This window comes from Pyricularia pennisetigena, chromosome 5, assembly GCF_004337985.1.
Source record: "Pyricularia pennisetigena strain Br36 chromosome 5, whole genome shotgun sequence".
In the NCBI taxonomy this organism is placed as follows: Eukaryota; Fungi; Ascomycota; class Sordariomycetes; order Magnaporthales; family Pyriculariaceae; genus Pyricularia; species Pyricularia pennisetigena.
In genome coordinates this window covers 1,702,810-1,717,026 of record NC_043743.1, presented here as the reverse complement: position 1 = coordinate 1,717,026, position 14,217 = coordinate 1,702,810, and the positions used below count along the sequence as shown (strand labels likewise).

The following is a 14,217-nucleotide window of genomic DNA, read 5'->3' as shown; positions in this document are numbered from 1 at the left end:
CGATTGCATGTCTACGCAAATGAGTCTTGGCGGTTATTTTAGGGTACTATAATGGTATTGATTCGATTCTCTTGGTCGGGTTTAGTGTCGATGTGCTCTTAAAATTCCCCACCGATGTTCAAGTCTTGGCCTGCTTTTCGTTTTTAATTCTCTATCTCCCTTCGCATGCTGCGAGATATATCTTGTTCCTCACTATGTGTCTTGGCAATATTTGCAATGGAGCGACATTATAAAATCTGCAACGATTTACACACGTAGCTAGGTATCCGCGTGTTTATTTTCCTACGTATAAACTTTCCCCACCTACGTCCCTACATATCTATTCGCTTGCTTATTCACCCACTTGGTAGGTTCTGATGGGGTCTTAAATTGTCGTAAAAAGGGTTGGCTTCTAAGATTTCTGGAATTAGGGGACGCGGTACAAGACAGTGAAGAAGCTGATAGTTTAATGGAACGAACTTATAACGAAGGAAAAGAAAGAAAAAAGAACAAAAAGGAAGGCAAGGCCAGGATATGTAAGAAACAATACTCCTTGCAGTGGTCACCATAAAACGTTTAGAAAACAGCAACACCCGATTCATCCCCCACTGCAAAGAGAGCTAGGTAGTTGTGAAATCCCTGATCCAGAGGCGACTAAGGAAGTGGCTGCATCGCATGACCGCCCACCCATCACCTACTCACATACCTACCTACCTGCTCACATACCTGCTCATTTCAGTTAAGTCATCACCATTCTTGGCTCCCTCAGCAGAAGAAGAAATATCCCGTCATTAAACTTGAAGCCCAAAGACTGGAGGCAATTCCAAAAGCCAAGGCGAATGAGAGCACAACAACAGACAGATTTTAGTGCCCCAAGACAAGAGCATATGCTAGACACGACGGGGGCATCATACATCTCTACTCTACCGGACATCCCAAGAAACTCAGGCCTCTGGCCTCGTCGCCAAAACACTTACTAGCAAAGCTCAGCGGAATAAGACCTGTATGACCTGCCGGAGATGCCCAAAAGGCAACTAGCTCCACTAACTTACCTAGAGCCACCATTTAATTAATGAGTTAAAAAAGCTGCAATTCGTGCAATTCCAATATTAGCATCAAGTGTGCAAATGGCATGTCAAATGACGAATGGCGTGGGTTTTATAACAGGGCCGTTAATTTGATAACAAGACATAAGCCAGGTGTAGCCATGTTCTTTTCCTGCTCAAACTCAATTTAGAAATAAAACCCTGTTGTCGAGCCAATAGTGGTAGCTTTGCACAAGGGAATATTTTAAGGTCAGCTTAACAACACCCGCAATTCGTCATTGAAACATAAGGAACTGATCCCGCCCAGTGCTAATATTTGAAATATACTCATTAGAGCTTTTTCATATCTGTATAATAGTAAATAGTATGTGAGTCAATAGAAGAGAGAGTACATAGATATACAAATAGGAAAACAAGTTGAAAAAATTAATACGCAAAAAGATAGGGAGGTAGGCTTGGTAGATTCATACGTTCCCAGTTTGAACTGAGCCGACGCGGGTCAAATTTGCGTGCTAAATAATGAAACGTGATAACGTCGCCCCAAATCAACCGGGGTTGCCGATTGCCCATACGAGGCGGTGTGAAAATCTTCAGGCGGCTGGTTCATAGTAATGGGAATTTCTCGCAGAAGGACCCCTCTCCTATCGTCCAATTGAAGTGGGGGAATACCAGGTTCCTACCTGGTCAACACACTTATAGTGGGTCCGGGCTCAGCGAACCCCATTCGGAACGCAAAAAAAAAAAAAAAAAAGTTCGACGAGGCACAGCGCAAAATTCGAATATTTTTCTGCCCGCCTCCGACTCTGGACTTTTCACAGACCACCACATTTTACTTGTGTTCACCCCTCTAAGTTTTTCAATCTTGCTTCAGTTCTGTCACAAGTTGAAAAGCCCAAAACCATCGCAAAGATGTCGACAGAAGTTTATGACGGTGCCATTGGCATCGACTTGGGTATGTATTTCTATTCAAAGCTATTACTGCCACTGGTGATAGTTTCCCCTCCTTGCCCGCCACGGCCTCGTCGCTGACACCGCCTTTCGCAACCCTACAGGTACCACCTACTCTTGCGTTGCCACCTACGAGGGCAGCAATGTCGAGATCATTGCCAACGAGCAGGGTAGCTTCACCACTCCCTCGTTCGTCTCTTTCACCGAGAATGAGCGTCTCATCGGTGAGGCGGCCAAGAACCAGGCTGCCATGAACCCGGCCAACACCGTCTTCGATGTCAAGTTAGTACCCCGTCATACTTGATCGGCCGCGCAAATCTGCGTAGCCTACACCGACTTGCGCATCGAATAGCAGCTTCAAATATGTACAGTACGCTGATAGGATACTTCCACAACTTTGCACAGGCGTCTGATCGGTCGCCGCTTCGATGACCCCACCGTCAAGAAGGACATGGAGTCGTGGCCCTTCAAGGTCGTTGAGGAGGATGGCAACCCCAAGGTTGAGGTTGAGTACCTCGGCTCTACCCACAAGTTCTCTCCTCAGGAGATCTCGGCCATGGTTCTGGTCAAGGTGAGTCGATCGACAGCTAGTCAATCACTCGTTGACGGATACATACTGACATGTCTTTCCACACTGTAGATGAAGGAGATTGCCGAGGCCAAGATCGGCAAGAAGGTTGAGAAGGCCGTTATCACTGTCCCGGCCTACTTCAACGACAACCAGCGTCAGTCCACCAAGGACGCCGGTGCCATCTCTGGCCTTAACGTCCTCCGTATCATCAACGAGCCCACGGCCGCTGCCATTGCCTACGGTCTCGGCTCCGGCAAGTCTGAGAAGGAACGCAACGTCCTGATCTACGATCTCGGCGGTGGTACCTTCGATGTCTCTCTCCTGAACATCCAGGGCGGTGTCTTCACCGTCAAGGCTACTGCTGGTGACACCCACTTGGGTGGCCAGGACTTCGACACCAACCTGTTGGACCACTGCAAGAAGGACTTCCAGAGGAAGACCAAGAAGGACCTGTCTGGTGACGCCCGTGCTCTCCGTCGTCTCCGTACCGCTTGCGAGCGTGCCAAGAGGACTCTGTCCAACGGCACCCAGACCACTCTCGAGATCGATTCGCTGTTCGACGGCGAGGACTTCAGCCTGCAGATCACCAGGGCCAAGTTTGAGGAGCTCAACCAGGCTGCTTTCAAGGGTACCCTTGAGCCCGTTACCCAGGTCCTCAAGGACGCTGGTGTCGACAAGGCCGCTGTCGACGAGATCGTCCTGGTCGGAGGATCTACCCGTATTCCCAAGATCCAGAAGCTTCTGTCCGACTACTTCGGAGGCAAGAAGCTCGAGAAGAGCATCAACCCCGATGAGGCCGTTGCCTACGGTGCTGCCGTCCAGGCCGGCATCCTGTCCGGCAAGGCTACCTCGGCCGAGACTGCCGACCTCCTGCTTCTGGACGTCGTTCCCCTGTCGCTTGGTGTTGCTATGGAGGTACGTACACTCACAGCCCATCGATTTATGCTCAAATCACTAACATACGTCTTTCCATCTGTCTAGGGCAACATCTTCGCTCCTGTTGTTCCCCGCGGAACGACTGTCCCGACTCTCAAGAAGCGGTATGTGTATACCCGAACCCCTCTAACGTCATGGTTACTTGCTGACATTGATCGTCTACAATAGTTCATTCACAACTGTTGCCGACCAGCAACAAACAGTGCAGTTCCCTGTCTACCAAGGCGAGCGGACCAACTGCAGCGAGAACGTCTCGCTTGGAGAGTTCACTCTGGCTCCCATCCCGCCCATGCGCGGTAGGTTGGCCCATGACTTGAACGGCTGGAAATCGAAGAAACTAACAAAGTATGATAACAGCTGGCGAGCCTGTCCTTGAGGTTGTCTTCGAGGTTGACGTGAACGGTATCCTCAAGGTCACTGCGACTGAGAAGACCTCAGGCCGCAGTGCCAACATCACCATCGCCAACTCTGTTGGCAAGCTTTCGACAAGCGAGATTGAGAACATGATCAGCGGTACGTTTTCCCCTGAGCAACTTCCTGACACATCCGGAGAACACGATTCTAATTTGTTTATACAGAGGCCGAGAAGTACAAGAGCAACGACGAGGAGTTCACCAAGAAGCACGAGGCAAAGCAGCAGCTCGAGTCGTATATTGCCAGGGTTGAGGACATCATTTCGGACCCCACAATGTCGCTCAAGCTCAAGCGCGGACAGAAGGAGAAGATTGAGAACTCGCTTAGCGAGGCCATGGCACAGCTCGAGCTTGGTGAGAGCACAGCTGACGACCTGAAGAAGAAGGAGCTCGCCCTCAAGCGTGCCGTCACCAAGGCCATGTCTTCCCGCTAAGGTCGTGGCTTTTTACATCCTATAACATGTTTTCTCATATGCCACGACTTACCTGCCCGTCTTTTTGTGATGAGTTTGTCTGTCTGTACATTGGCAAGGAATATCGGCGGGAAAAAAAGTTTCAGGGGATTGTCAACTTTGGTCATTTCTTGGGGACATTTACTTGGTTCGTGTCGTCACAAGAGCGCGCCGCTGTGTGACTTCACAGGAAATTTGGGTTTTCTTCAGGGCGCATCTACGAGGGGTTGCTCAGAATTACAGTGTTTTACGTCTTTTTATGCCTTGGTCAATCATATCATATCCAAATACTCATGGTGGTGCTCTATCTGCAGTGCTGGGCTTCTGCTTGTCAGATTTAAATGTAGGTGACTTTAGGGGCAGGGGAATAAATAATAGCAAGGCCAACATTAGAAAGTGCAACGCTGACGTCAACGTAGTTGGGGCAATCAATTTACGTATCTCCTAGGTAATTATTGCCCACCTAGCTACTTACTTAGCTGGCTACATACCTACCCACTATCTATTTGCTTCCATACTTACCTCCCGGAACCTATTTTTTCCCCACCTGTATTCATACATATTTACTTACCTGCCTGCAAACAAGGCTGAGGCGGAGAGCTGGCCTCAATGAATGGCTGCAAACAAATAGTATCGGGTTGCGCGCCCAACTGACGAGCGATCAAAGCTTACATTCCTCGCACTGTATATTCTCGACTTCATTCTCAGTACAACCAGTGAAACTCCTAGGCTCTCTTCTGGTCGCGCAGCTGCTTTGATCCGCGCTGGATTCATGCAATCATGTCGCCTGAATCAGATGAAAATCAGCCGACCTCCCCGAGTAACTGTCCTAGTCCAAGCTTCAAAGGGCGGCTCAATCTGCAGGACTTTGTCTACAAAAGCCAGGGTCTCGCCACCCGTAGTACTCGAGCAGCCCCGGTGGCCAACAGGAAGCAACCAACACCCGTCTCAGGCTCCGTCTCGCCCGCATCAACGTCCCGGTCAAACTCAACTGGGCTTCCGAAACGGAAACAGATCAGCGAGGAGGACTCAAGCCCTTTCGGGAAGCGCGTCAGGACGCCGTCTACCTACGCGCCACCATCAACATATGCCCACCTGTCACCGCTCACGGACGCCCTCCACCCGGGCATGTTCGTGCTCTTCATTGGTCTCAACCCGGGCGTCGAGACGGCGCGGACCGGCCACGCCTACGCCCACCCTACCAACCTGTTCTGGCGGCTGCTGCACGGCGCCAACATCACCACCCGCCTCTGCCGGGCTGCCGAGTACGCGTCGCTGCCGGACTTTGGCTTCACCAACATCGTCGCCCGTCCCAGCCGCAACGGCGCCGAGCTCGCCAAGCAGGAGCTCGACGCGGGCGTGTCCATCCTGGAGGACAAGATCCGCACCTGGCGGCCACAGGTCGCCTGCATCGTCGGCAAGAGCATATGGGAATCGATCTGGCGGGTTCGGCACGGCAGGGGCATCAGGAAGGATGAATTCCGATACGGCTGGCAGGATGAGGACGAGCGCATGGGCTGCCTGCGTCCGCAGGATGACGCCCGAGACGTGGCCGAGGGCGTGGTCCACTCGCCGGATTGGAAGGGAGCCAGGGTTTTTGTTGCTACGAGCACCAGCGGGCTTGCCGCTACTCCGCCGCTCAAGGAGAAGCAACGCATATGGCGCGAGTTGGGCGCGTGGGTAGAGGAAGAACGTGCAACCAGGCTGGCCCGGGTAGAGAATGACGGCGGTTGAATTATTTGGCATATATTATGAATACATTTGCTCCTTATTGCCGTCGATTACCCCCTTTCGCCTTTTGAAAGCCTTCGTCTGCCCCATCTGTTTATACTTCAAAACCCTGAGTTCTGGCGTATATCTTCTGGTTTAGTTATCCGAGCGTCGCAGCTAAAAGCTGTCCGGTTCCACGGGCATGGTGCAAGGGGAATCTCAATGTCATTGGTTTTCTTCTTGCTTGGTTACCTAGTTACATTGTTTACACCCGCGTCACGGCCTCCCTGTAGATTGAATGAGGCCATATCATGTTATCGGTACAGAGAATGAATCTCCATGATACACAAAATATATGTGTGTAGAAAGGGGGGGGGGGGGGCTAAGGAGTAGCTGAGACTAAAAGTTGAAAAATCTCCCAGAGGGGGAATGAACGGGCAGAGACCCTACGTTTCTTTTTCGATCGATTCTTTCCTTCTCTCATCCGTCCCGCGAGTTTGTTTGATTTTTGTTGATTTATGTCATGAAAATCTGGCCACTGGTCGGTGCACTGCAGAACCTGAATAGTCAAATATATACGTGAACCCCTGACGCTTTTGCCTCGTCTCCCACATGTACGGCACATGACTGCTTTTGTTCTCGTCTCATAATCGCTCTAGCCCGCAATTACCTTGCATGTGTCTCTCGATCACTTCCACAGGCATAAGAACACCGCGGGCCTTTTCTGTCAGCCACACCATACTACATGTAACTCCCCACATCCAACGTGTCCCCTAAACAGCATCCTGTCACCGCCACTGCGCACAGAACCTCTACATCGCCCACCGCCAGTTTGTTTCATATGTTGAATTGCTTGATCAATTCAGCAAGTCTGGCCGCCTCGCTCTTCCAGTCCATCTTGGTGGCGCCCATGACCTGATAGCGAACTCTGGCGAGGGAGAGAGAAGTATGTTAGCTTCGATGCCCACAGCTAGGGTTATATCATTTAGTCAAACTGTGTGTAATCTCAGGAGACACGCACCTCTGGTTGTCTCCGAAAGTGTCCATTTTGGCACGACACCTGAAACTGAGCTTCCTGCAGTTCGCATTCTCAAACTCGCGAGTGAAAGCTTCGAAATTCTCATCCTTGAGCGCCATCAACTCGTCTGCCGACTTGCCCATGATGATGCGGCCAACATCGTCGAAGCAGCTAAGCCACAGCTGACCGGTGTGGTCAGTCACGTTGACACTCCTGTTGACCATTGTCAGTCAGTGCGTTTCAGTAGAGCTGGGCGTGAGGGATAACTGGGCTCTTACATGATGTAACGGTACTCCGGTCGCGGGTGGTTGACATCGCATTTCTCGCAACGCCAACTTCCATCACCGAGATCTGTGACCTTCTTGCTGCAGCCCTCATTGAGGCAGGATGGGTACGCAAAATTCTCCTGGCGAATATAGACAACCGTTGCCTTGAGGGCAAAATATGCCACATCATCCATGCCCAAATTATCCTCCTTGACCCTGTGAATCGTTAATATTTGATCCTGGCGGCCAGTAGCACCAGCAACACTGCTCGAGTTAAAAGTGCTAAAGTTGTCGTTTCTGCCAGACGAGTCGAACCAGCCCTTGAGGCGATGTGCCTCAGGGATGTCCGGGTCCACCGTCATTGTACCGGAAGACAGCAATGAAAGTGAACGACCTCCAAAATCGCCGACCTTGGCACCCTTGAATGCCACCACTGACTCTGGTTTGGCATCGAAGTTCTGCGCCGTCTTGCCCCAGATCGTCATGCGCACCGAATAGCCGCTGTCGTCGACGAGCGTCAGCTCGCGCTTATCAAAAAATTTGCCACTAGACTTGGAGGTGATTTGAGAAACCTCGCCGACATCCTTGAGTACGCCAACAACGTCCACGGTGGCGTCCTTCTCTACCTCCTGCAGCTCTTGAATGTTGCAGAAATTGAAGCGTACTTGCGGCACGCTGCTCTGGTCCTCGGCCTTCTCAATCTGCGTGCCATCCTCAAAAGTGATCTCGTAATCATTGGGCAGGTTCGTAAACTGCTTCTTGGCTATCCCAACGCGGCACGGGGTCGAGATGTAGTAGACCTGGCCTTCTTGAAGTATGTCGTAGAACTTGTCGCATTGGTCATTGAAGGCAGTAGCCTTGATCTCGCCGGTCTCATCCAGAAGGTTGACACTGAAGAGCTTGCCCTCACCACTTGCCTTGTGCCATGTCCTGATGTCAGACTTTTGCGACACTCGGGCCTTGATCGTCCACTTGTGTTGGTATGGCGAGATGGATTCGATCGGATAGATATTGACGTTGCCAGGGCCGTGCGAAGCTCCACCACCACCGGCGTTTCGGGTTGGCATCTGGGAGCGGATCTGTGGTTTGACGTCTGGTTCAGTCTTGGTGCCATAGAAGCCTGATCCACCGATGGTGGTGTTTGTGGTGTTTTCGGCCTTGGCCTCGATGCTTGTGGGCTCGCCGATCTTTTCATGGACTCCGAGAGACTGTATGACCTCAAGATCCAACAATACCAGTACGCTACCACAGACAAATCACACTGTTAGCCAAAATCCTTTCCCGAAATGTCTGCCTGGACGGGGACTGAGAATATAGCATACCTCTTGCCCTTGACCGTGTTGGCTTGGTATGACTTGACACGCACAATACAGCCTCTTTGAAGCTGATCGTCGTGAATAACGTGGTTTGCTTGTGTGGCCAACATGCACTGGATGTAGTTGTCGATATCACTCAAAACAACGCGATACCTTTCAGCAGCGCCGGCGTTGGGCTGCTGGCCGAGAAGCTTGACTTGCAGACATTGTAGTACTGGCACTGGGAAGCGAGTCTTGACACCTTCTGGGTCATTAAAAATGGCACTGTGATTTGAATGTCAGCAGAGAAGTCCTCCAAGTCGAAGCAGTATATTTGTATAAGCCGGCAGAAAGTTTGCAGACTCACGCGATAGCGCCACGGGTAATTTGCCGCTCAGCTGCGTCAGCCATGGTGCTTTTCTGGCCGCAATGGGAGACAAAAAAAAAACGAATCCGGATAAAAGTAAGTTTTATCGGATCAAGGTTAGATAGCCTGTCTGTGCCAAGCAAGCTTTCCTGATAATGTTCTTTGAAGGGGCCGAAAAGTGCACAAAGTTGGTAGTATGAGGCATGGAATTTGTCGCGACGGACGCGTCGTTGACCGCGTCGAATCGTTTAATGATGCGGGGTCGCAAATCCACTATGGGATGGGATTATGTCATCCGATTAGCTTGAGGAGCCTTGTAGCCTAGCAGGGGGTGCATCGGTAAGTGGCGGGGTACGTCACTGGTTGCCGTAACGGTCCCCTGAGCTAGGGAGAACAATCACGAGAATCCCACTGTCGTGTTTGTTACCAGCCTCAACTGTGTCTACCTTAAGCTAACTTACACTTTCAACCCAGCCAGGAATAGCTCAGCACAACAATAGATCTTGCGCAGTTACAGCAACAACAAAAACAAGCGCTTTCAAAGTATCAAAGCAAGCAGATCAAGCTATCAAAATGACAGAGGTAGACCCTCCTAACGCAACCAGAGCTCCTGAGAGCGATGCTGCTGCTGCTGCTGCTGCTGCTGCTGCTGCTGCTCCTGCTACTACCCCTACCGCTGCCAGCGCCGATGCAAGCAAAGCTGCCGCTGAACCCATAATCCCCGGCGACACCCCAGCTCAGACCGGCCCGACCATGGGCGAACACTGTGTGACGGACAGACCAAGTCGTCAGTTGTCCTGAGGCTCATTTGATATAGTGATTTGAGTAACACCAAGGCGTTCACGTGCGGCTAACCCCAAGGCTCACTTTAACCCTGCCTCCCTTTCAACTAGCTTCTGGCAAGAGTGGATCTGGCGAGACCAGGAAACTAGGCGGCGTCGATACGTACATCTCAAAGCCCAGCGAGTACCCGCACGCGCCCGCCAGGCTCCTCCTGCTCCTGACGGGCGGCACCGGCATCCAATCCACCAACAACCAGATCCAGGCCGACAAGTTCGCCACCGAGGGCTTCCTCGTGGTGATGCCCGACCTGTTCGAGGGTGACGCCTTCCCTAACGCCGCCACGGCCCCTGAGGAAGGCCTCTCGCTCCTCGACCAGATCAAGCTCAAGGCCGCCGAGGCCGCCAAGAGCTTCATGATCGACATGTGGTCCGCCCGCCACACCGAAGAGAAGGTCATGCCCATCCTGCACAAGGTCATCGACGCCTGCAAGGACGAGTTTGCCGACGCCATATCGCACGGCAGTGGCATCTACGCAGCCGGCTACTGCTTCGGTGGCAGATATGTCATCCTGCTCGCCTCTGAGCGCGCGGGGGCTGCCGGCGGTGACGCGCAGACGACGACCACCTCAGGGCCGCTCATCAAGGTTGGCGCACTTGCGCACCCGTCCATGGTCACCATGGAAGATTTTGTCTCAGTCAAGGCACCCCTTAGCATGGTGTGCGTGGAGAACGACCCGATGTTCTCTGACGAGGTGAGGACAGCCATGGAGGACCATCTGTCCAAAAACAACCTCGAGCATGAGGTTCAGGTGTACCCAGGAGTACCGCACGGTGAGTGAAGAATTGCTTCTTTTCTGATGAGGCTACTCGGGAGGCTAATGATACTTTTCAAACAGGTTTTGCCGTTGTTGGTGAATACGACGATCTCAACATCAAGAATGCTCAAGAAACGGCTTATGAACAGATGCTCAAGTGGCTCAAGGACCACTAGATGGGGTGGGAGCTGTGAGGGCATGGCGTTACGGACTTTTGGGCAACGTAGATAGCAGAAGAGCTATTTTTTTTTAATCATCCTTTGAAAAAAAAGCCCCCTTCAGTGTAGTGTGTTCCAGTCGCACATGGTTGGGATTAGGGATTGATGTGTACCTGAGATACCAACTTAGTTGTTGTTTTCGCGACACCGATTCGGTCAACAGAAATCAAGGGCCATTTTGACAAGCAGTCAGTTTTCCTTATCAGCGGTCCATTTGACACTGACACATATTCACGGTTCGCAATGTCATTTATCAACCATTCGTGCACAGAGTAGATACGAGGTTATCTAGTTGTATGTGTATCCTCTATCATTTACCACAGCTAGTTCTGTATTAGACTGGTTGAACCTGGTTGTCGCGCCATAGACCTTACCGTCGATCAACCTGACCCAAAACAACCCCTTGATAAAGAAGTCCAAGTAATCAAGAACGTCTAGTTGCTCCAGCGCGATGCATAGTCGATTCGACGCACTCTCCATTCGTACATCAAGGTCTTTTCGTAACCGCCCGAACGAAGTCATGAATTCTTGTGCGACCGGAAAAGAAAAAGTGAAAACGAGCTGTCTGTCTGGTCCATTGTTCCCATTCGCCTGCCCCGTAACTCCGTTGCTCATTGTGTAGAAATCAAATCAAACTCCCCCATTTCATACGACTAGTAACCCAAAGCAAAAAGTGGTATGCCGAAGTCTTGCCACACGTCAGGAACTGAATTGTGGGTTTCATTCAACACATCAAAAGTCAAATGTATACTGTTCAGCATCCGCATGCCACATTTCTGGATTCAAAAACAGGCTTTCCTACTGCCCAGATACTATGCCGGACATTAGATCCTCGTCCTCGATCTGCGTCTCGAAGCCGCCCTCTCGGTTGTCCTTCTCGCGTTTCTGGTCCTTTACAGCGTGCCTAATGTACTCCCTGCTCGTGGCCAGCCGCTCCTTGGTAGCGTTGTAGACCGCTCCGAGTTGCTTGATGCGCTCGACGGACTGGGCTATCCGCTGGGCTACCTCCTGCTCCGTAGTGTCGGCCTCCTCTGCCAGGAACGCCAGGCAGGCGGGCGTGGTTGTGCCGTCGCTGCCGGTTGCTCGAGGTGGTTCGATGGCAGCCCTCAGCATTCCCGAGGCGATCATAGTCTCAATAAGCTGCGTCAACTCCTCCTCGCTGCCGACTGGGGCACCGGTGACAGCACTCTTTGTCTTCGCGTTGATCTCGGCGAGAGAGACCTTTGAGTAAACTTCTCGGAGGCGTACAATCTGCCACTTCTGGTGCGACTCAAGGACCTCAGCTATCAGACCCTCGTTGCCGTCTTCGGCAAACTGCTGGGTAGAAACTTCAACCGCGAGTCGAAGAGCGTCGGCATCAGCCGACTCGAAGCGCTTCGCAACGGCCGCGTAAGGCCGGGCCATGATACCAAACGTCCTGGCGGAGGCCTGGCTGATGTATTGCGGAAACCCGCCGGGTGTGGTGATGCGGCCTTCTGCCAACAGGCTGACCAGCACCCACTTCTTGAACGCCTCGAGCATAACTTTGCTCACGCCCGAGTCCCGGGAGGGGTGTGACGCTGCGCGAGCAAAAGCTGCCTGTGCTGCCGGCCAGTCCCGGGCCGCGCAGTACAGCAAGCCGACAAGCCAGTCGTACTCAAGGACCTGGAGCGCCGTGAGCCTCGTGGTGAAGCCAGTGTCTTGGGATATGTAGGATGACGGCGGGAGACGAAGATCACATAGAATCAGGGCCTTGGGGTCTGGTGGATTTATCATTCCCGGGTAGTGAACAATACGTTTGGCGGCAACCCGAAGTGCAGGCCCGATAACGTTGCTGTTATACGCTAGCTTCATTAGGAAGATGTGGTTTGATGTAAGTACGGAACCCGAGGGATCGAGGCGAAGCAGGGCGTCGGCCAAGATGGGAACGGCTATGGTTGGCTACGAAGAGTAAAAAAATGTATCAGTCAGGTCCATGATATAAATGCGATGTCCAATTTCTCGGTCGGAGAAGACGTACTGGCATGACATTACGTCGACCAGTGGCGGAAAAGAGGTCGGAAAATGCAACGCCCATGTACCGGATCTGTCGAGGGTCGAAGCGCCGGAAGAAGAGAATGACACGCTCTGCGAATTGCTTGTCGTAGTCGGCATTCTTCGTACCTTGCGGCAGTAAAGCGGCAAGTAGAAAGAGGTATGATAATGAGTTTACCGCCGGGTTGAGCAGCTACATGTGCAAACGAGCGAGCATCGTCAGCCGAGTAAACACCAACAAACTACTTGCCATATCGCCATCACCATCGCCCCTCAGAGTACCCCGCCGCCACATACGTCTAATAAATTGTAGGCATTGTCTCCGATCACGGCGCTACGCTCCTTGAAAAGAGAGTTGATGTTGGAGATGTGCGCCTTGACGGCCTTGTTGTACGTCTCATTATCGGCCTTTGAAGCCTCTTCGGTAGGGAAGGCCAAAAGGACCGACGCGCAGTGATCCATGGTCGAGCGCCCCGCGCGGGTTGGGCCTTGCTCGAGGGAGCTTTTTGCGATTCGGGGTCGATCGGCAGCTTATGTGTGCTGTGCTCGTGAAGTAACTCGGGATAGGACTGGAAAGCCTTGGCTTGGTTTCAAAGTTTCTGCCGTCTTTTGGCGAAGTTACTTTGTAGGATTATGTTGGCCACTGGGCTATGATCCGGGCCTTCGTAGGTCTATGGGGTCTGGGCACGTATTCGCATCTACCAGGTAGCAATGTGGTCTGGTTATCAGGCAAGCTAGGAAGTTGGTGTCGTCGAGAAACGATGGAGCTGTGAGCTCCCCACCGTCCGCTGTTGCCCGCTGCCCGCAGCCCCGCAGCAACAAAGTGGATTGAGCTTCAGAGACACCACACTGTAATAATACTGTACGCCATTACACTGTATGGTACAATTGATTAGTTGCATCTTCTGGTCACAATAACATCTCTTTTTTCTTTTCTTGAATGCAATTGAAATTCCGTGATTGGGTCATACTGCCCAATAAAACTATCCTGGTCCGATCCAAAGGATCAGTGACCAACTTAAATAACCGTTCATTCTATACATACGTACAGACGGCCGCCTCCCTTGACGCGAACCAGAAATTTAATAACAGAAGAGGAAATTTTGGGGGAGATCGAGAACTCAAGGCAGGTAGGCAGTCAACCGAAGGTGCAGTGGCTCCGTCCGATGTGCTCGACAGCTCTAGCATCAGCCAATATCGAGGCATCCTCGTCAAGTCACGACCAGCAAGTACCGTTGGAATGAGATCCGACCCCTGAAGCGCGTGAAGCGGAAACTGCCGTAAAGGAAAGCTTAAAGAAATGCTGAAGAGCTGCGTTTGACGCGAGCCAGTGTTCTCGACTTTGTCAGAGATCCGAGACATAGAAAAGGAAAGATAGAAGAATCTTC

At 51.8% G+C, this 14,217-nt stretch overlaps 5 protein-coding genes across 5 annotated transcripts; 3 read left to right on the top strand and 2 right to left on the bottom strand.

Annotated features, from left to right (window-relative positions):
- Nucleotides 1-1,877: 1,877 nt before the first annotated feature.
- PpBr36_08462 (uncharacterized protein) lies at nt 1,878-4,327 on the top strand (the record flags this gene model as incomplete). The annotated part of the gene is made up of 8 exons (XM_029895593.1): nt 1,878-1,977; nt 2,078-2,255; nt 2,379-2,544; nt 2,614-3,459; nt 3,526-3,584; nt 3,649-3,776; nt 3,838-3,993; nt 4,059-4,327. Coding segments are annotated over 8 exons (1,902 nt in total), but the record flags the coding sequence as incomplete, so codon positions are not given.
- A 798-nt stretch (nt 4,328-5,125) lies between these two features.
- PpBr36_08461 (uncharacterized protein) lies at nt 5,126-6,079 on the top strand (the record flags this gene model as incomplete). Its single annotated transcript, XM_029895592.1, has 1 exon — nt 5,126-6,079. One exon carries the CDS (start codon nt 5,126-5,128, stop codon nt 6,077-6,079), a length of 954 nt encoding a protein of 317 aa, XP_029747076.1.
- Nucleotides 6,080-6,892: 813 nt separating this feature from the next.
- On the bottom strand, nt 6,893-9,045 carry PpBr36_08460 (uncharacterized protein; the record flags this gene model as incomplete). Its single annotated transcript, XM_029895591.1, has 5 exons — nt 6,893-6,983; nt 7,077-7,286; nt 7,352-8,581; nt 8,662-8,919; nt 9,002-9,045. The coding sequence occupies 5 exons, from the start codon at nt 9,043-9,045 to the stop codon at nt 6,893-6,895; spliced, it is 1,833 nt and encodes a 610-aa protein (XP_029747074.1).
- Nucleotides 9,046-9,574: 529 nt separating this feature from the next.
- PpBr36_08459 (uncharacterized protein) lies at nt 9,575-10,774 on the top strand (the record flags this gene model as incomplete). Its single annotated transcript, XM_029895590.1, has 3 exons — nt 9,575-9,788; nt 9,895-10,614; nt 10,680-10,774. The coding sequence occupies 3 exons, from the start codon at nt 9,575-9,577 to the stop codon at nt 10,772-10,774; spliced, it is 1,029 nt and encodes a 342-aa protein (XP_029747247.1).
- Nucleotides 10,775-11,614: 840 nt separating this feature from the next.
- On the bottom strand, nt 11,615-13,291 carry PpBr36_08458 (uncharacterized protein; the record flags this gene model as incomplete). The annotated part of the gene is made up of 3 exons (XM_029895589.1): nt 11,615-12,736; nt 12,816-13,022; nt 13,127-13,291. 3 exons carry the CDS (start codon nt 13,289-13,291, stop codon nt 11,615-11,617), a joined length of 1,494 nt encoding a protein of 497 aa, XP_029747248.1.
- Between the last annotated feature and the right edge of the window lie 926 nt (nt 13,292-14,217).